Source organism: Chaetodon trifascialis, chromosome 5, assembly GCF_039877785.1.
Source record: "Chaetodon trifascialis isolate fChaTrf1 chromosome 5, fChaTrf1.hap1, whole genome shotgun sequence".
In the NCBI taxonomy this organism is placed as follows: Eukaryota; Metazoa; Chordata; class Actinopteri; order Chaetodontiformes; family Chaetodontidae; genus Chaetodon; species Chaetodon trifascialis.
Genome location: NC_092060.1, coordinates 12,390,315 through 12,410,215, shown reverse-complemented (window position 1 = coordinate 12,410,215; position 19,901 = coordinate 12,390,315). Strand labels below are relative to the sequence as shown.

Below are 19,901 nucleotides of genomic sequence, written 5' to 3'. Positions count from 1 at the left end.
TGGTCTAAATGAGGATCTTTTATGCATCACTCAGGTTTCCTTTTTTGCTCACTCTTGTCTAGGGGTTTGATTAGGATGTGTAAAATCTGCTGAGCAGGCTCTGGCCCTTGGCAGGACGCTGCCATAGCTGGGATGCCAGTCTGATCGGGCCTCTTTGGGTGGGTTTTGTTTGGGTTAATCCAGCTGGAACGTGCAGGCTCGGTGGTGTCGGGCTCAAACAGAGGGTATTAAACAGCCGCTCGCACCGCTGTCGGCTCAGACGGATGTGTGGATGCTGCAGGGCCACGGACAGGAGCCATGGCCTCGTTCAAGAAGTCCTTTGAGAGCCTGAAAGGCACGAGCCACTCAGCTGCGAAAGGAGTCACAGACACTGCAGGTACAGAACGACAGCTGTAAGATAGCACAGGGAAAGAGAAAAGACTCGTCTTTTTTTCTTTCATGATTGAAAAAGAGCAACTTCATAGTCCAATAAAGCACTGCCTTTTTATTTATCTCCACACATTTTACGGCAGTGAGTACCATTACTATGAGCTGAAGTCTTAAAAAGAAAAAGTGATAACTGCTGTAGTTTATTTCTCCTGAGGTCGGTGACTGTAAGCCCCTGTGATGTGTTTCCAGTGCAGGCAGCTCAAGAAGCTGTGCAGCAGGTGGCAGACTCCTCCAAAGAAACAGCCAATGCAGGTAAAGTGCAGATTCCTCTGTCTCCGAAGCGCCATGATGTGACTATAGAAATATTATGTGGGACAGGCAGGAGTTAGAGCGCAGACTCAAGCTGTTAGAGGATAAAAAAAAAACTTGGCTTCCGAATTAAATGTCTAATGGCCGATGAAAGATAAGCTCCTAAAATGACATGGAAAACGACACTGTCTAAGCCTCTGCTCATCGCTCAGAGCTGGAAACAGTGTGAGGAAGTGGACTATAAGTGGGAATGGAATGACTATCAATCTTATTATTTGACTTACATATCACTGTCTCTGACCATGGTAACTTTAATGTTTCTATACACTAATAAATATATACTTAGACACTTAGTTTAGTCTTAATCAAACTCTTTCTTCAGCCTTATAGTGATGGCTTGTTGTTAATTTCTCTTCTGCCTCACTCTGTTTCCCTGAAGCTGCTCAAGAAGCCGGCAGACAGACTCAAGCAGCCATAGGGAAAGCTGCAGACAAGGCCACGGACACCATCAAGGAGTTTGGACAGAAACTGGAGACCAAATGATCCCTGAAAAATGAACAGTTCTAGCTGAAACACTGGAGCCAACTTGTCTGACCATCTTTTGACAAGCATTAATGTCGGGATGGCAGTATGTTGGCATCAGACAAAGAAAAATCTGAATAAAGATATATACAGTATATATCTCCACACAGCTAACATTCCAAAGGAAATCTTTACAAATTGTCTTTTTTTTTCATATTCTCCTCTCACCCTTTCCCATTTGTGTTTTTATTATAGATTTCATTACATGTGACTATTTTGGGAAAATAAAAACAGATACCAACTTGTTTCTCAGCTTGGTCAAATGTGATATCCTGCCACTCGCAGCCGAGCTAACGCTGTCGGTGTCCGTGGAGCGGTGCTGTTTAGCGCGCTCATCAGTGAATCACCACGATCATTATTACCAACACATTGCTGAGAAGATGGCCTTTGGCAGGCTGATGGCTCCTGATGGGAATGCGATCAGAGCTGTCTACCTTGGCCCTCAGCGGCACACCTCCCTCCATCACACTACGCGGTTGCTAGGCAACAGATCTCTGCGGCAGCCGGGGATTGGTGGAGGCCTTTGAATTAATGGTGAGAATACTTCTGTCAGTACACAGTGTTCTGGCCGAGCTGCAGCCCACCGCTACAGTAGAACCAGAAAAAGGGAAGAGTCTCAAAAATGAGGGAATGGTATAGAATAATTTCCTCGGTCCTCCACAATTACTCAAGGCGAGCAGAATTTTTGAGGCTCCAGAGAATTGCGTGTGGAGAGGATGGAGGATGGTGTAAAAGTGTTTGTTTGTGTGGGAGGCACAGCTCTGCGTCCTCCAGGCTCCTTCAGCTGATATCCCCAGCTCTCTTCCGTGCACTTTCATCTACTGCAGCATGAGCACTCACTTTTTACTAATATTTCACAAATTTCCTCCGCAAAGCCTGAGTTTGCATTACTTTCCTGCTCCGGTAATGAGCCTGTGGTGACCCACCTCCACAAAACAAAACCTGGTTTAGAGGAAGCGTCTTTGATGAACTCTTCAGCCTGCTTTTTACTACAATTGCATATTGATATCTTTGCTCTGAGAGTGCTCAAACAAATGTGGCCTTCACAGACATGCACATTGTTGTCTTATTTAAAAGACGTGCTGCATTATTAAAGAAGAGAAATCCCACTTCTGCATGTTTCACCCTCCCTTCAGAAGCTCTCATCTTCTGTGGTGACATGAAAGCTTGTATCTCCAGTCTCTTCTAAAACTGATCTCCAGCAAAGCCAGTTCACCAATTCACAGATTTAATCTCTGTGCACACAGTCAGGATTGTGTTGCTATGAGAACCTGGAGTTAATTACTATGATGTACTGATGATTCGAGAGCTGAAAAGAGATTTTGTCATTACATTACCACACACTGCCAGAACCAGACCGTGGTTTCCAGGGAAACTAGAAATGTGAAGCTTTTCAATAGACACAGACACAGCTTAAAGAGCGAGGGTTGCCTAAGATAGATTCTTCTAGAGACAAACCTGTAGCCGCTGCAATCACTATCAATCAGCAGGGGAGGTATACGGACAGATGTGGGTCCCGATCAACGGTGAGATTTGCCATGTTTGACCCAAATTTTGGAGAGAGTTACGGAGAGACTTCAGTCTGACTTAGACTGCTGAGGTAAGTCTGCTACTCGTGATTTCCTTCACTTTGCTTCTATTTGATTTCACACTTACAATTTGACGAGCGCTCTGGATTTTAGCGCATGACTTAAGTTTTATATTATTATTGATTAGATTGATAGAACTCGAATGTGAAGTATGTGGATATATTTTTAGCATAGAAAGGTGCAATCCGAGATAGGCCTATAATTAAACTGTAAAATGATTAAAAAAAAAAAAAGTCTGATCTTTCAGAATGCAGTTTTATCATATGTTTAATAATAGGTTTATAAATATCCCACATTACAGTGTCTTATCTTATCACTCTAAATAAGCATGTAGATCATTTCCAATGATGTAACTGAGTTGCATGTCAGTGTTTGACATCGATGTCATATGATGGAATATTTTTATCACAAAGCTTTTTTTTCCCTCCACTCTTGCTGGGGCTTGTTGTTATAGTTACTGATTACAAATTGCACAAGCAGTGTGTCAGTGCTGTGTTGTGCCCTGCAGGTATTCCACCACTTACATGCAGAGAGGAAAATGGGAAGTCTTAAGGATGAGATGAGAGGTGTCAGAGAGGACCACAAACCCTGCGAGACGGCAGATGATGGAGAGCGTTCAGGCGACTCACAAGGCAGCGCTGTGCCCGAGCGACCTGAGATAAAGGTGAGTCAAGAGACGACAAGTCAAGGGGACTACCAGCCAAAGCCTCACATGCTTGCAAGCTACATTGAAGAGAGAGATGAGAATCCAGTACCCAAAGATCAAGTGCTATCAGGAGAGGTTTGTGACAACACTGACTCTATTGGGGTTAAAGACTCTATGCAGACTGTTGCCATCCCTCTGATCCAACAGCCTGAAGCTGATAAGATAACAACAGCTACACACAACGACACGACAGTCTCTTACAAGCTCCTGAGTGATGGCGAGGGAAATGGTGAAATTCAGGGGGACACATCCAAGGATGAAATCATGAATCATGATGGAGAGAAAGAGACAGAAATTGAGAATGTTTCGGTTCCTGTACCAGCAACTCCAGGCCCCTTGGATCCACGTTCCCCAGCTCCTGCTGGCCAGCACCACATGCGCACACAGGTCAGCCTGGAGGTGGCGCAGTGCCGCTCTGCAGCCACCAGCCCCATGACGCCTCCCGAGGGCAACCATTCCTTCTTCTTCCCGAGCTCTTTTGGGAAATCCGGAGCTGTGGGTGCCGACACTAAAGACGCTGAGCTGCAGGTGGGTCAGCAGGTGGAGTTCTGCTCTGTTGCCACGTCCCCCATGACCCCAAAGACGCCATCCACCACAGCATTCCCAGAACTTATCGGGAGAGAGGTGAAAAAGAGAGAGGGGCAGAGCCGGGTTGGGCAACAAGAGAGTTTCCCTGTGACAAGAAGTCCGGAGGTAACTGGAGCTTTGAAATTTACCACATCAAAGGAGCTGAGTGAGGATTTCAGCTCAAATGCAACCCCAGAGAGCTCGGCCAGCCGTCCCGCTGCTGGGTCAACAGATTCACCAGGGACTCTGGAGGATAGTAATCAGCAATGTAAGCAGCAGAGGATGGGAAGTATGGATCAGGACATCACAATCTTGGTGACCCACTGTGACAACAACATGGAGGAAGAGGAAGAGTCATCTTTTCATCCCACAGAGCCAGAGATGGTCAAAATAGATGAACATGAGGAGCTCGGAGAAAGCAACAGCGATAATGGAAGAGAAAATATCTCCACAGAAACTGTTGTTCCCGGTAGTGCACAGGACACCTCAAACACAAACATGCCACAAAATAAAACCGCAGAGGCCTCTGTTTCTGCTCAAGACAATGTGAAATGTGAAAAGTCAGAGGTCAAAGAAAACAACGGTACATGTGAAGAGCCCAGAGACATTTCGACGAAGCCTCCTGTCCCTGAATCTCCTGCTCCCTTTGGCTGTCACAACATCCGCACACAGGTGAGCCTGGAGGTGGTGCAGTGTCAGTCTGTGGCCACCAGCCCCATGACCCCTCCTGAGGGGGACCACGCCTTCTACTTCCCCAGCTCCTTCGGGAGGTGTGCAGCAGTGGGTGCAGAGACTAAAGACGCTGAGCTGCAGGTGGGTCAGCAGGTGGAGTTTCGCTCCGTCGCTACAGCACCTATGACCCCAAGAACGCCCATCACCACGACATTTCCTGAAATTAGGAAGGAAGCCAGCATCGGGGAGAAGATAGTGGAGGAGGAAGAGGATATAAAGGAGCAGGTGGTGGAGGGAAAACAGGAAGTAGGTCAAGAGGAGGAGAAAGTAGAAAGGAAGATTGAAGCGACTGAAGAGGACACAACAGAGGCAAGAAACTGTAAGGAGAAAGGTGAGGAGCCGGTGCAGGAGGTGAGCTGGGATGAGAAGGGGATGACGTGGGAGGTGTATGGGGCCGTGGTGGAGGTGACAGTGCTGGGCTCAGCCATCCAGAAACACCTAGAGAAACAGGTGAAGAAGAAGCAGCCCTCCATGCCCCCCCCTCCTCCACTCAATCCCTCAGCCATGCCTCTCTCTTCAGAGTCCACCCAGGGGGGTTCTGGTAAGGGCCGGGCAGGGAAGAGGGGAGAGCAGGATGGGGAGGTGAGTCGACGCAGGAGAAACCCCTTCCGTCTGATGATGAAGAACATGCAGCAGCCACACTGTTGCTCCAAAGCTCATACCACTGAGTGACATAGGAATGAAAGAGGACAGCTGGCTGGAGGAAAACACCCTGTGCTGGGAAATCACACATCTGATACACGGTTGTGATACAGGGCATTCACTGATTCACATCAACATGACATTGTCTTCAAAGCGTGAGACATACGAGACAACAAAAGCACAAAAGCATTTAATATACAACTCCTATCGTGGAGCATTGATCACTGAGCCATACAAGATGGGCTTTTTGTTGCTTTTTGTCTTTTTTTTTTTTTTTTCTTTTCTTGGAGTTTCACATTTGGAAAAATCAGGCTAATATATCAAACTCTTCTCCTTCCACGTGTTTCACCTAGACCGTTCAAATGTCCATGAGTCATTTTAAGTGTTGAGGCTTTTTTTAAATGCACCTCAGATAATATGAAGCCATGTTATTGCTTCTGCTGGATGCTGAACACAGATTCAACTGACGACTGCAGAGAGACAGCTTCTGATTGTGATTTATGACCTCGAGGTCGGCCAATACAACCAGGAGGTCATTTTGTTTCGAATGTATGGAAGGTAAAGTTGGCCTAAATGTTGCCCCGATCGGTGTGTAAGAGGAGTCCTTACTATGAGTGCAGGCTTTTCTATGTCTTATATTCTGCTTTTAGATTTGGCACAATGTTTTGACTTGTTTGTATTGTGAAACGTAGAAAAATGTACTAATGACAAGCACAATCATGATCATTTGAGAAAAGTAATAACTCCTGATATGAGGGTATTTTAATCATCACTACTGTATTTTAATGCCATTACTAGTGATTCAATTGTAAATTATGTGATGAAACTTATTTTAAATGTGTTTTAACTCAGCAGTTGTTACAGTGTCAGTGATGTTGGTGTTCATACATTAACTTCATAAAAGTGGAATCAAACCTTCATTTGCAGAAATTGATTTTAGTCACAGATTACACTTGTAATACATTCATTTAGATGTCAGTAAAAGATGAAATAATCATTTTAGTCTGCTGTTTGTAGGAAATTGTGCTGCATGAGGCTTTATTTCAGCAACGTTTTCAAAAACTATCTCAGACCCAAAGCAAACACTGACCAATTAAATATGCATAAGATCAAACCTGTTGACTGATGCACAGTCTTAAATATGGTTTTCATTCAAACACTGACATTATGCAATGTTTTTGTTTCCTTTTTTGGAGATTTTCTTTCCAGTACCATCAGCTGCAACAAAAAAATGTGTGTTGTCATAACTTAATACAGTTTATTTCAGAGGAAATCAGTTTTTAAGCCGTTGCTTTATATATTAACAAAAATAAAGTGATTCACATGCGCAACAAATGGTTGTTTTATTTGCTTTCCCATTGCTTCTGTTCATTTTTTCATTGTCTATATAAGGTTTATGTACAGAGTTTTAAATGAAGAGAGAAATACGCTTGTTTGTTTTCTTGGCCAGAATTAGATGAGAATGTTTATGTCTTTGATAGGAAGCCATAGCTAGCAGGCAATTATCTTAGCTTAGCATAAAAACTAGACACAGGGGAAACGAGTCGCACTCTGTCCAAAGTTTCATATGTTTTTGTACAGATTAAAGCTGTTAACTGTGTTCCCGATCTTAATGCTAAGCTAAGCCTCTTGGCAGTGGTTTCTAATGAGAGTTGCATCAATCTTGTCATCTAACTCAAGAAAGCAAATAAGCATAAACATATTTTAAGTGTCAAAAAATGCTTTGAATAAACAAAGCAGCTCTCAGTTTGGTCAGATTCCATGAGCTCAATACATCATGTGGTGTCATTACATTGTTTACATGGAGTTTCATCTCCCATTTTGTTTTTCCTTTCTGTTTTTCCTTGAATCAAATGTTTACACAAAGCAAATTTAACACTTAAGGCGCCATGAATCTTGTACATACATATATCAGTAATACATTACTATTGGTCAAAGGAGAAGGATATTTGAAGACACAAGGACTTGATACAATACCATCAATGTTTTACTGACAATTTGGTCAGCTTGATTACAGCGAATGTGCCCGCCTGAGGCCTTTGGTCAGTCTCTTCCTTTATTATTTCCATCACAGGTCTGTAGTGCTGAACACAGGGTTCTTAAAAGCCATAGCATGATTGTCAGGACTTTTGTTCCGGCCCCACTGGGCCAGCGCGGCATCCAGAGGCTCTTGGTACACTGCTGACGTGTCACCCTCTTCTCGATCCTGGATCAAGTTTTAGAAGTTTTAGAATTATATCATATTCTGATATGTACAAATAAAGATTTTAAAATGGAAACTCACCATGGAAGTTCTTCTTTGACCAGAAACGGTGATGTCATCAGTGTCCATGGTGCTGAGGCTTTAGTGGAAAAAGAAAAACAACAGGTTCAGAGTGATCTCCATATGCACAATTAATCATTTCAGAATGAGAGGTTTTTGACTTATATCAAGGTCACGTGCCAACGATGGGAGCCAAAAGCCACTTCTCCATCACAACATGCTTTAGTGAGCATGCTGGGCCAAAATGTTCACCTGGAAACAGTCCCAGTTTATTAACCAGCACTGCCCGGAGTGTGAGCCACCGCCTTGTCAGCCACAGTGACCAAACAAATAACTGCCATCAACAGAGAGCTTTTCTTTACCTGCTTTTGTCCCCATCATCCTCCAAGTCCAGGACCATGGCTGTGTCGATGTTGAGGTTGAGAACAGGATTAGCCCTGTAAGTGAATGAGGACATATACAGTCAGAGATTTACATTTCATATCAGTCATTCCTTTATCTTGTTAACACTGTTATCTCCTCACCCCTCCATGGTGTATTTGTTGGTTCCAGGCACCACAGGACCACTTTTCTGATTGTCAGAAGTCACCTTGGATGCAGAATTCATGGCTTTAGCTGCCTTCAGCTTCCTCGTGTAGCTGTAGCGTGAAGTGAGTCGATCAGTAAACATGTTTTCTCATAGATGATTTCAGATCAGTGTTACTCTGGAAACTGGGTTGTCCTGTCAGTGCTGTCCTTAACTTTATCCAAATCCCTTTTCTTACTTTCTGCGAGTGCATATCATGGAAATGGTGAGGACAGCCAACACAATGACGAGGCCTCCCACTACGCCCAGCAGGATAAGCTCCAAGGTGCGTGGCTCTTGGGACGGCGGCGACACACCCGTCCCCTGAAACAGAAGTAAGAAATCTGTCTTTGGTATATAGTTGTCTGTGGACCTATAACGTATTATTTACATTCACACTGTCAGATCTAGCAATATAGTTCAGAAACATTTTGCAAATATCATTCCTAAATTACACTAAACACTAAGAATTTGTTGGATCTCTATTTGTATTTGAACAATTTGATTATATTTCAAACATGAAAATTATTCTGCAATGAACTCCTCTGTCATTACGTTCTGATTATTATTATTAGTAATTTATAGTAAAATACACTCAATGATTTTACACGCAAAATGTAAGAAAATTGTGATTAATTTTAGCTTCCAATGAGGCTGAACATGTTGTACAGACAAATTTCCTCATCGGTGCAGATCTTTCTAATGGTCATACCTTTTAAAATTCACGTTTGGTATATGGAAGTTTGTCTCGTCAGTGTTGTCAGTTAGATACAACAAGACCAAAACAACCTTCTGCAGTCACTATAGTACTAATGATCTTGCTATTATTTAAGCTTTGAGTTATTTTCCGTAGTTGCTGTCCTATATACCGGAAAATCTCTACTGCAGTAGAAAATTATGCGTTTGGGTGAAGAAATGATAGAAAACTACTCCAAAGATTCACATGGGGCATGTGTTGCTGCTTTCATGACGTTGATGATGTAACCTGAAGAAACAATAACAAGAAACCCTTTCAGCGAATAAAACTTAATTTCTGTAACTACTCATACTTACGATAGTCTTGAGGCCCAGCTCTATCAGACCAGGAAAATATTCAGGTTGAGAGATCAAGTCTTCCACTTCAGCAGAGGTCAGAGCAGTCCCGTTGGAGAAGACAAAATATGCCGCTACGATGGTGTTTTCTGAAGACCTGAGAGAAGAGTACAGCTTACCAGAATGAACCTAAATGAACAATGTAAAATCTTGCACAATTATCAGCAAAGAATGAATCCTCAATAATGCGATTAGATTAGATTAGAGGGACACTGCCACCACCTAGTGGACAACAGTCTATACCTGGAGGTGAAAAGCTGAAGATTATTTTGGAGTTCCTTTTGACCCCAGCCAGTAACATCTGATCTTTGTCTGTCTTCACAGGCTGTAGAACTGATTATGATATAAGGTGATTTGCATTTAGAGGTGGTGAGAAAGGGTACTTGCCTGGATGCTTCAGGAGTGTCACTTTCGATTGCAACAACTCGAACAGAAGCCTTGGTGGCAGCAGAAAGAACCCTGGAATTGAAGAGAAGAGAGTAAATATTGTTAAATGTTAAGTTAAAAAAAAAATAGGAATAAAATCTTGTCATCAGATTCCAAATAAAAGTGTACCTGGTGATTTCATTGAGTTTGTTTTCAACTTCAGCTGTGGAAGATGTAAATTGAAGTTCAACTCTGTATGTTTCAAGAATTACAAAAATCTGCAAAATAAAAAGAACAAAGTATTAACACACTCTGAAGTCTCACTGTCACAGACACACAGGACACAGACAGGATGGCACATGAATGAAAATCCAGCTAGATGATTTCAGTCACTCACATCCAGTTTTGTCCCGGTAGAGAGGCCGCCATTATCAGTTGCCGTTACTGTCACCACATACTTCCCTTTCTTTTGTATATTAATGTTCCCATTAATTCTGCAGGAAGTAAAAGAAATCAGGAGTGCAGCCATGAACAGATTAGGAGTGCCCATTCAGAATTCCTCTATGAGTGCAGCAGTAAACACCAAACACATGTTTAGAGAAGAATGAGACACGGCAACGTGACAGTGATGCATGACTTTGTACTCACTGAATAGTTCCAACATAAATGCCGTCCTGAAATGAGGTGACGGCCCTGAACAGAATCCCTAGGTCAACTAGGTTATTGTCGCTGTCTTCAAATTGGACTTCTGTTACTGTAAACGTAATCTTCCTATTTTTTTCAGAGTCACTGTCTGTAGCCTGAGAACAGCAAGAGATACAAGCAAGAGTGTCTAGACGTCATGTAGCATAGCTCATTAACAAGCTCAAATCAGGTCACTTATTTGTTTTTCTTTCATACTCACTCTGACTGCTCCGACCGATGTCCCCTGACTTGTGCTTTCTGACAGCACAACTAAAGACCAAAGAAGAAAAATCAGTATTAAACAAAAATGACCAAAAAAAACCCAAAAAACTTGTATATCTGCAATCAGTTTCTACGTTTGTTCAAAGGCAAGTCGGGTCAAAAGATAGATGTGAGAGGAAAAAACATCTAAAGAAATATCAATTTCTTTAGACATTCCTGTAATCTGTTTTAAAATACTACTACCACTACTACTAATGATAAAAATAACTGTTTTATCTATAATTTCAATATTGCTCCTCAAATAATAATAATAATAATAATGAATGAATGTATCTTTATTACTTTTTTTCTTTTAATTTCATTAATTTCTCTAAACTAAAAGTGCTATGAGTGAATGAAATAACAACTACTGAGTTTGCATGTCAGCAGAGCAAGATCCATGAAGACCCTGTCATACTAATTGCTTTGTCAAATCCTCTAATCCTCTTTGTATATTACTGGAAGTTTGTATGAACAAAACATTATTCAAATAAAATGTGTTCAAAAACAAGAGACATATGCAAGCAGTGACAACGGGGAGGACGGGCTTTAGTTTAAGGAGTCACAGGCCATGCTTTAGATCAAATTTACTTACAGTCTCACATATAAACTCACCAAACACAGAATCAGAGTGAATAAATTCTGGAGCGTTGTCGTTGATGTCTTCAATGTCGATCACCATTTGACCTGAAATATTTTTTTAAAAGTTAATTAAAGTGGCATGAGATGTGTTTGTAGGTCTGTATTTGCTTTTACCGCTTTTATTTGATGCTCTTATTCTTTCATTTTATCTGAAAACAACCCAGAGCTGACCTGTTGTGACACTGTTGTTCTTTCCCTTCTCTGTGAACTCATCCACCACCTGAGCTTCTATCAGCACCTGGTCACATTTTTCATAATCCAACGGCTCCCCCTGTGGGTTGGCTCTGACTTCCCCTGTTGGATCCAAAATAAAGCTATTGCATGGTGTCAGAATGCCACCACATCTGCATTTCATGGACTCCAGCTCGTAGACCAGGGAGTGGTTTCCGTCTTTGTCAATCCCAGTAAAATTCCCAACAGCCCCAGTGATGGTGGTGTTCTCCTTTACTGTCACGTGCTCTATAACAGTGAACTCGGGCCTCTCATCATTCACGTCCAACAGGTTCACCTCCACTGTCGCTACAGCTGTCTTCTGTTCCAGATCTGCCGCCTCTATATGCAGTATGTATTGCCTGCTACCGCTGTCGAAGTCCAGCTCAACGTCTGGGTCCACAGTGATGTTTCCCCGATAGCCCCGCTCCTCTGCATAGGTGCGAATGATGAAGCTGCCAAAGCTTCCATCAATGATGCTGAAAGAAATGCGGTTAAAGTCTTTTGATTGGTCCCGATCCTCGGCGAAAACAGAACCAACAAAAGCACCTGGATGGATGGAAAAGTACAATTAAAATCCAGCTACATGAACACTTGAGAATGCTTTGCATGGATATTTACTGACCTTTTTCTCCTTCTTTAACAGAGAAAGTGTAGGAGGAGGCACCAAATTGTGGTACGTTGTCATTGACATCCTGGGATGCATCAAAGGAAAACTGTTAGTAACCTCACTGTGACTGGCAGCATCAATAGAAACAAAGCACCCACAATTTGCTGCAAACAGCTGAAGACTTGCCTCTATATTGATGATAACTGTGACAACGGTGGACAATGGGGGAGTCCCACTGTCAGTAGCGGTTACATTGAGCTCAATCCGCCCATTCAGCTTCGGGTCCAGGACCTCACGATCAAGCTGCCCAAGGTTTCTTAGCACACCAGTGTTAGGGTCAATGGTGAAGTTATCACTGTACCTGCCTGGTGCGATTCCAAACACTATTTTACTGTTTGCTGTGTTGAACTCATCTCCATCTGTCGCCTGTCCACATGAGAAACATGAGAAGAAATGGTTAAGAAACTACATTTATTACTGAATAGTACAAGTATACATTATTGCCAAAAGTATGAGAACACCAAAAGTAGGTGTGTGGACACCCATACATGATGGCCAAAGCTACTTTCATTAATATGTGACAAGAACAGGTTCCAGCCTTATAGGAAAGCTTGGCAGGGATTTGTTCCCCTCCAGTCACATCAGCATCGGTGAGGTGGACTACTGATGTCGGATGATGTTATAGATTATCCCACACGTGTTGAATAGGGTCAGGGCTTTGTGCAGGCCAAACAAGTTTTTTCACACCAAAGTTGGAAAACCATTTCTGTATAGATCTGGTCATTGTTGTGTTGAAGCACAGGAGGGGCCCTCCCTAAACTGTTGATACTGTGTTCGAAGAACACTAAAATATCATGTTATGCTTTACGCATGATTTTCCACATGAAAGTGTGTTTACAAGTCTTGAGGACAACTGCATATTTGAAAATGTTGTATAAAGCTGTTTGTGTCTCCAGAGGCAGGTGCAGAATGTCTGGTAAGTTGCCTCAAGCAAGCCACTCGAGTCAGCCTCTGATGGGACCGAAGACTTCAAGTTTGAGAATGATAAAAATCTGGGGGTGTGGAGTTAGACAGAAGTGAGCTGATCAAACCTCTGAAGGCCACTCCTCATCTCTGCTTGAGGCCAGAGGCTCGAGGCTACAATAGCTACTGCAAGTGGAACCCAGCTAAATCTTTGGCTGAACTGTTGGAGGTGGAGTTGCACTGTGGGTAATGTAGGCATCAGGAAGATGATATCTTGGGGGGTTGTTTTGTTTTGTTTTTGCAGGGGGGGAATCCATTTTGAGTTTAACGATGTTGTAAAAGTGTAAAGTGCTACATCGACTTCTCATAAATGGAAATAGGGGACTAAAAGATCAGACTATTCAAGTCAAATGGCAGGCAGAGGCAACAGATCTGGAAACGAGAACGATGAGAGGCCCAAGTTCAAGCTAACAGAGCCTGTGACAGCGAAGAGGAACACCACCATCACTGGGGCTGTTGGGAGTTTTACTGGGCTTGACAAAGATGGAAATCACTCTCTGGTCCACAATCAAAATCAGACTAAAAAAAAAACAGGAGTGGGTGGACAGAGGTGTCCACATCTCCCTAAAAGTAGAAAAATTAGCACACACTTTTGGCTTTCAAATTGCTATTAGCAACTTTTACTATTTCTGTCTCCAAAATTAAGACACACAGTAATGCAATACCTGTGGAATGTAGGTTTCTAACTATTAATTCACACAGGGAAGAAATCAAAGAAATCATAAACGCTGTTAAGTACAACATTAACACCTATGAGGTGGAAATATTTACTGTTCTCTCACTGCTTTCTCACCTGTATCGTAAGGTCAAAGTCTGCACCCTCTTCAACGAACACCTGGTAAAACTCTCTGTTGAAGACTGGATGCTGGTCGTTGATGTCAGTCAGAGTAATCTCCAGCACTGTATTACCGGAGTTGTTGTATGTGTCTCTGGCCACCAGAGTAGCTGAATACAGAGATCTGACCTCACGATCCAGCAGAGTTCCGTTTACCACATAAATTTCACCCGTTTCTGGCTTCACATTGAAATACATTAGTCTGAAACACAGATACAGACTCTTCAGTGGTGCATGGCAGCAAAAGGCACAAAGCAGCAGCATTCAAATAATCAGGGTAATGGGTTCAGGTGTAGACATACATGCTGTCTGGAAGAAGTCTGTAGATGATATTGCCTTGATCCATCGTGTCAGGATCGACTGCCTGGGGGGATAAAAAGAAAAAAATATGTGCGCCTCTGAGTGCCATTCAAGAATTTCCTTATATTCAAGCTCAAATTCAATGAGTAAGAATCCAGATAGTAAAGGACTTACAGTAACATTTCCAATTACCGTCCCTGCAGGAGAGTGCTCAGGCAATGGAAACCTATACATGTCTTTTGCAAACTGAGGGCTGTTGTCATTGATGTCTGCGATGTTAATAGTAACAGTAGCAGTGGAGTTGAGGTTGTGGTTTTCCTCATCAATGGCAGTCACCTGCAACATTACATAAACACAAAAAACACCTCAGAATGATAAAATCACACATATGATGACCTAAAGATGAAAGATGTTGCTAATATTATTATCACAGGCTCAGAGCCTGTTTTCTTTTCTTACTTCTAGAACCATTTGCTGTTTTCTTTCAAAATCCAGGTTTTGGGGCTGCCTGACCAGAAGCTGAACCATGCCGCCTGTCGTGATGAACTGAGGTTCCACAGAAAACACGTTCTTATCTTCTCCCTCCAGGATTAGTTTGATTTGGGAATTCTGTGAAAAGCGGAGAAAGGATGATGATTCATGCTTGGTCGTTAATTTCACTCAGAGCTGGCCACTTAAACATGCATTACAGGAAAACCTCATCTTTTTGTTGAAGACAGTACCTCATCTGGGTCTTTGACCATCATGTTGATTGAAATTAATCCTGACATGTGCTCAGGGACCTTTCCTGTGAAGTCACTTGCAGCCACGCAGTTCTCATCTCCTGAACCCACACACTTGTAAAACTCCGGCCTGTTGTCATTGATGTCCTCGATGTTGATCTGTACTCTTGCTGTGGTGCTGGCGGTGTTCCCTTGGCTATTTAGTCTGGACTCTGTAGCCTAAAATTGAACAACATTTCACTCATTTGCCAAAGTGAATGCTCTCATTGTCAAATTAAAGACACATTTTTGTCCTCAAATTCAGTTTTGAGGTAGTCTCACATTTGTGAGAAAACTTTGTCACATGCATTATTTATTCTAGCCTTCACATGACACAACATACGCCAAAGCAAGGTACACATAACTGATCATTAAGAGACTGTATATAATATTAGTTACATCATGACTGGACTTTTTGCTCATTCACATACTCACATACTTATATTCCACCACCAGAGATATTTCCCCTCTTAGTTGCTTTTTTACCAGCATGTTTTGAAGTACTTGGAGTGAAAACAAGGTTAGAAATTGCAGCACATAATTGTGAAAGACCGCAGCTTATTTTCTGTTAAATTTCATAAATTGCAGCAGACGTCTTTGTTTGGTTTGCTGTTCAATTTCCTGTGCACCTTTACAGGTGTGTCTAACCTTGCTCCCACAACCTTCCCTCCCTTGCCCCCTTGCCTCCTTTTCTCAAGATCAAGAGGCTGCCCCCATGTTGAGCCTCATTCCCTGCACCTCACCATGACACCTTCATTCAGCCTGCACCATCCCCTCATGCTCAAACACCTTTTCATTTGAGATGCAGACAGCAGAAGACTGTCTCTCCTGTCTCTGGAACATGGTATTCAAGGTGAGAGGAAGCTGTTTTAAAACCTTTCTATTTAGCAGCCTCATTCTGAATCAAAATGCAGATGATGGTGTATTTGTGTGAGCTTTGTTCTCTGCGTTGTTTAGATCTGAATGAGCTCAAAAATGACAGGTTTGGCTAGCTGTCCAGTATTTATGCTAAGCTAAGCTATATGTAGCATACAGACATGAGAGTGGTATTAATCTTCTTATCACACTCAGCAAAATGTTGAACTTTCCTGTAAATGTAAAATTAAGAAAATAAAAATGTCTTCATGCTAAAGTTCATAATGATGTATTACTAAACAAAAATAAACAAGCCATACCTTTACAGTCAGAATAACAGTGGGACCAGTAACTTCTCTGTCAATTGTTGACAGTACAGATATGACACCATTATCTTCTGAGATTGAAAACAGGCTGTCTGCTGTGAAATCTGCCGAACAATGTGGTAAAAAAAAAAAGTTTCTGACTGAGTTCCAAAAATACATTGTTCTAACTTTTGATGTTGTTGTTGTTGTTTTGAAGTCGACGAGGCTCACTTTCAATACTGTACTTGATCTCATCATTGACACCTCTGTCCTGGTCTCTGGCGGTCACCTGAAACACAGACTGGCCCTGAAAAGAAGACAAAAGATTTTCTGAAACTGGCAGCAGCTGAAAGTCTCCTCATTCAACTCAAAGCAGCCTTAATGCATCCAGGTAAGCTCATTTTCCCATGGAGCGCTCTGAATGAAATACACTCACCACAGGAGCATGCTCTTCTACTTTCCCTTCATAGGGAAGACCAATGAATTCTGGGTCAAGGTCCGGGATGTCCACAACCGTGATGAAAACAAAAGTAGTGCTGTTCAAGTATGTCGTTGTATTATAGTAACATCGGCCTCCACTATCCTGTTACAGGACACACAATGATGCTGAAATTCATAAAATGTTTTGATTCTTGTATTTGAAGGTTTTTTTCCCCACCCAATATGAATTACAGACAGTAAAGTAATATTTAAAAATCATCAAGGAACTCTATCCACACATTTAGCAGTATAATCACGATATGAACCAGAATGAATTATGACATGAAAATGTTGTTTCTTTTACTGTATCAGTTTTATAATAAATATCAAATTAGTCACTTTAGGGATCCACAAAGGAAAGAAGACTAAAATCAAGCTGCAAATGATACAGTATTCTCCTCAGTCTGCTCTTATATTAAAGTATTATTACTTAATCATGCATGTAAATTTATTCGAGTGAACTGTCCCATATAAAGGACTATTTTGATATTTTGGCAAAAGCACTTATTGTATTTCTTGGCCAAAGTTAAATGAGAGGATTGACACCATTTCCCCACTTGTCTGTTTAGTATAAAGCTAGAGCCAGATGGCTTTCTTAGCTTAGCATGAAGACTGGAAGCAGAGGGAAACAGCTTGTCTCTGTGTAAAGTTAACAAAATTTGACAACCAGCACCTCTAAAGCTCTCCAACAAGGAATATTTCATTTGTTTAATTCACACAAAAACAAAAGTGTAAAACCACACATTGTGGTTTTTTACGAGGGTTATGTATAGTTCTTGGACAGGAGCAGTAAACTGCCCACAAGGCTTGCTGTTTCCTTCTGTTTCCAGTCTTCATGCCCAGATAAGCTACAAGGTTGCTGGTAGTAGTTTCATATTGACAGGAAAGACATGAGAGCGGTATGAATGTAACCCTCAGCAGCAAAGCAAATAATCGCATTTCCCAAAATGTCAAACTACTGGAAGCTTGAGGTTATATTAATGAGTGTTTGCATAGATGATGAAGCCATCTTTGTCACTTGTTCCACTTCCCCTTCAGTATTAGTATCACTGAGGATAAAAATAAGAAACCCAAACTCATCTAGAAGCATAATACTTACAGTTGCCCTGATCTTCAGCTGATAGAGAGGATTCACTGCATAATTCAGACTTCCGTTTAATTTGACTTCACCACTCGAGATCCCGATGCTAAAAAGACTAAATCCATAACTTGGAATAACCTAGAAAATATAGTGTAAATTAAATGAATGTTTAAATGTTTCAATTAAATTAATGGAACATAAGAATGTAATACAAATCAATTGCATGGATGCTCACTTCATCAATGCTGTATCGAATAATACCGGCATCTCCAGAGTCTCCATCACGGGCCTGCACCTTTAACAGAGATGTACCTATGGTGGTATCCTGATGGATTGGATGGGGATAAAAACAATGGAGAAAAAAGTGTGTAAAATAATTTCGACAGGATGAGGGATTAACAAATTGATGCTTTTCTCTCACGGAGGCTTGGAATGCATGGTTAAATGACATTATGTATAGAAACAACATAACATGCTAGAGAAGAGAAACTGATCAACAAATATCTTAAGAGAACTATTAAATATGTTTGACTTACTTCTTCAACGGAAATATCATATGAAGGCTGCAGAAATGTGGGTTTCATGTCATTGGCATCTAATATTATTATATTTAAGACTGCTGGTGTCTGAAAAACATTACATCATGGACTCTGTGAATATAATGAGCAAATTGATATGAAATAGATGATTAACTGTAACTGAAATTTCACTTACTTCATTGGGACCATCAGAAACAGTAACTCCAAGTTCCATTACAAGGTTTTGCTAGAATAAAGAAAATCCAAAACAAATTGAGAAAGTGAGAAGAAGAGTCAAAGTGAAACTGTTGATAACTGAAGGGTCTCTACCTCCACCATACCTCTCTGTCTAGACTGTCAACGACTGATACATCCCCATTCATTTTGTTGACTGTGAAGAATCGCTTGTTAGGATCAGTGAGTGAGTAAGTCAATGGTTTACCTTCCATGTCTGTTGCATTTATAGTAAATGCGACAACACCTGTGAAAACAACATCAGTGGAGCTTAATGAATATGTGTATTTGTTCAGACATATTGTCAGAAAAGAGATATAAAAACAGTTTTCAATATTTCACACAAATATACCTTTGGGGGTGTCTTCACACACTCTATAAACATAACTCTGGATTATCGGACGGGTATTTGCTGTAGAAAAACAAAGGAGAATGTTAATCAGTAAGATGCAAACATAATGACCAAATCACAATGAAATGAACTGAATACTTACCACTACTTAAGCTGATAAGGCACAACAACAACAAAACACCTCCTGTGACTGGCCCCATGTCTGTAAATAAAAAAGAGAATAATGATAAACTTTACTTGTACAGCACCTTTCATACAGGAGTTACAGCTCAATGTGCTTTACAAGAAAGAAATCACATGCATGAGTGTGAGTGAGTGCTTTACATAGACAAGACAGAATGGCCATAAAAACAGATAAAAATGGAGGTCAGATAAAAAATGAAAATACAGACAAAAAATATGGTCAACTCAGGTCTCAACTTCTCAAATGTGAGACTTGTTTTTCTCTGATTTATATCAATGTAGGTTACATATTTTCCATTTCAGACATTTGGTTGCGCACAACAAGCAAACTGAATGCGTTGCACTGAGATGGGCATTTTTCACTATTTTCTGCTGTTTTCTGGACTAAATGATAAATCAATGAATTAAAACAATAATCAATAATCCAAATAATTACAAATTGCAGTCCTACTTGTAAGGCAAGAAAAGACAGTTTCAATGATGAAAAACTGAAAGACAATTCACACCTTTCATTCATTTATTTGTCTGTCTCACTTTTCTAAACAATTTGGGATGAAATATGTACAAATCTAGATTAATTCTTACTGTTGACGTGATCAGATGTATTCAGTTTTGCAGCTGGACAAAATACATTGAAGTTTCTTGACAGGAGCCACTTAGGAACCAGGTCAACAAGTAGTATACTTCAGTGTATTAGAAATAGCCATCCATCCATTTTCTATACCGCCTATCCCTTTCGGGGTTGTGGGGGGGCTGGAGCCTATCCCAGCTGTCAACGGGTGAGA

The 19,901-nt window shown here is 41.3% G+C and overlaps 3 protein-coding genes across 3 annotated transcripts; 2 read left to right on the top strand and 1 right to left on the bottom strand.

The window, feature by feature from the left end:
* Positions 1–52: 52 nt before the first annotated feature.
* On the top strand, positions 53–1,453 carry adirf (adipogenesis regulatory factor). Its single transcript, XM_070962558.1, has 3 exons — positions 53–376; positions 619–681; positions 1,118–1,453. Exons 1-3 carry the CDS (start codon positions 298–300, stop codon positions 1,219–1,221), a joined length of 246 nt encoding a protein of 81 aa, XP_070818659.1. The 5' UTR covers positions 53–297; the 3' UTR covers positions 1,222–1,453.
* A 1,021-nt stretch (positions 1,454–2,474) lies between these two features.
* LOC139331663 (G protein-regulated inducer of neurite outgrowth 1) lies at positions 2,475–6,833 on the top strand. Its single transcript, XM_070963275.1, has 2 exons — positions 2,475–2,860; positions 3,358–6,833. The coding sequence occupies exon 2, from the start codon at positions 3,388–3,390 to the stop codon at positions 5,524–5,526; it is 2,139 nt and encodes a 712-aa protein (XP_070819376.1). The 5' UTR covers positions 2,475–2,860; positions 3,358–3,387; the 3' UTR covers positions 5,527–6,833.
* On the bottom strand, positions 6,382–18,796 carry cdhr2 (cadherin related family member 2). The gene is made up of 25 exons (XM_070962170.1): positions 18,689–18,796; positions 18,065–18,154; positions 16,705–16,851; positions 16,500–16,575; positions 16,284–16,393; positions 15,070–15,288; positions 14,807–14,956; positions 14,522–14,683; positions 14,350–14,411; positions 14,006–14,249; positions 12,376–12,615; positions 12,205–12,274; positions 11,541–12,128; positions 11,343–11,414; positions 10,687–10,736; positions 10,431–10,582; positions 10,180–10,276; positions 9,972–10,060; positions 9,804–9,875; positions 9,378–9,513; positions 8,524–8,648; positions 8,284–8,397; positions 8,122–8,196; positions 7,781–7,838; positions 6,382–7,702 (listed from the first exon to the last, which is right to left on the bottom strand). Exons 1-25 carry the CDS (start codon positions 18,794–18,796, stop codon positions 7,565–7,567), a joined length of 3,444 nt encoding a protein of 1,147 aa, XP_070818271.1. The 3' UTR covers positions 6,382–7,564.
* Between the last annotated feature and the right edge of the window lie 1,105 nt (positions 18,797–19,901).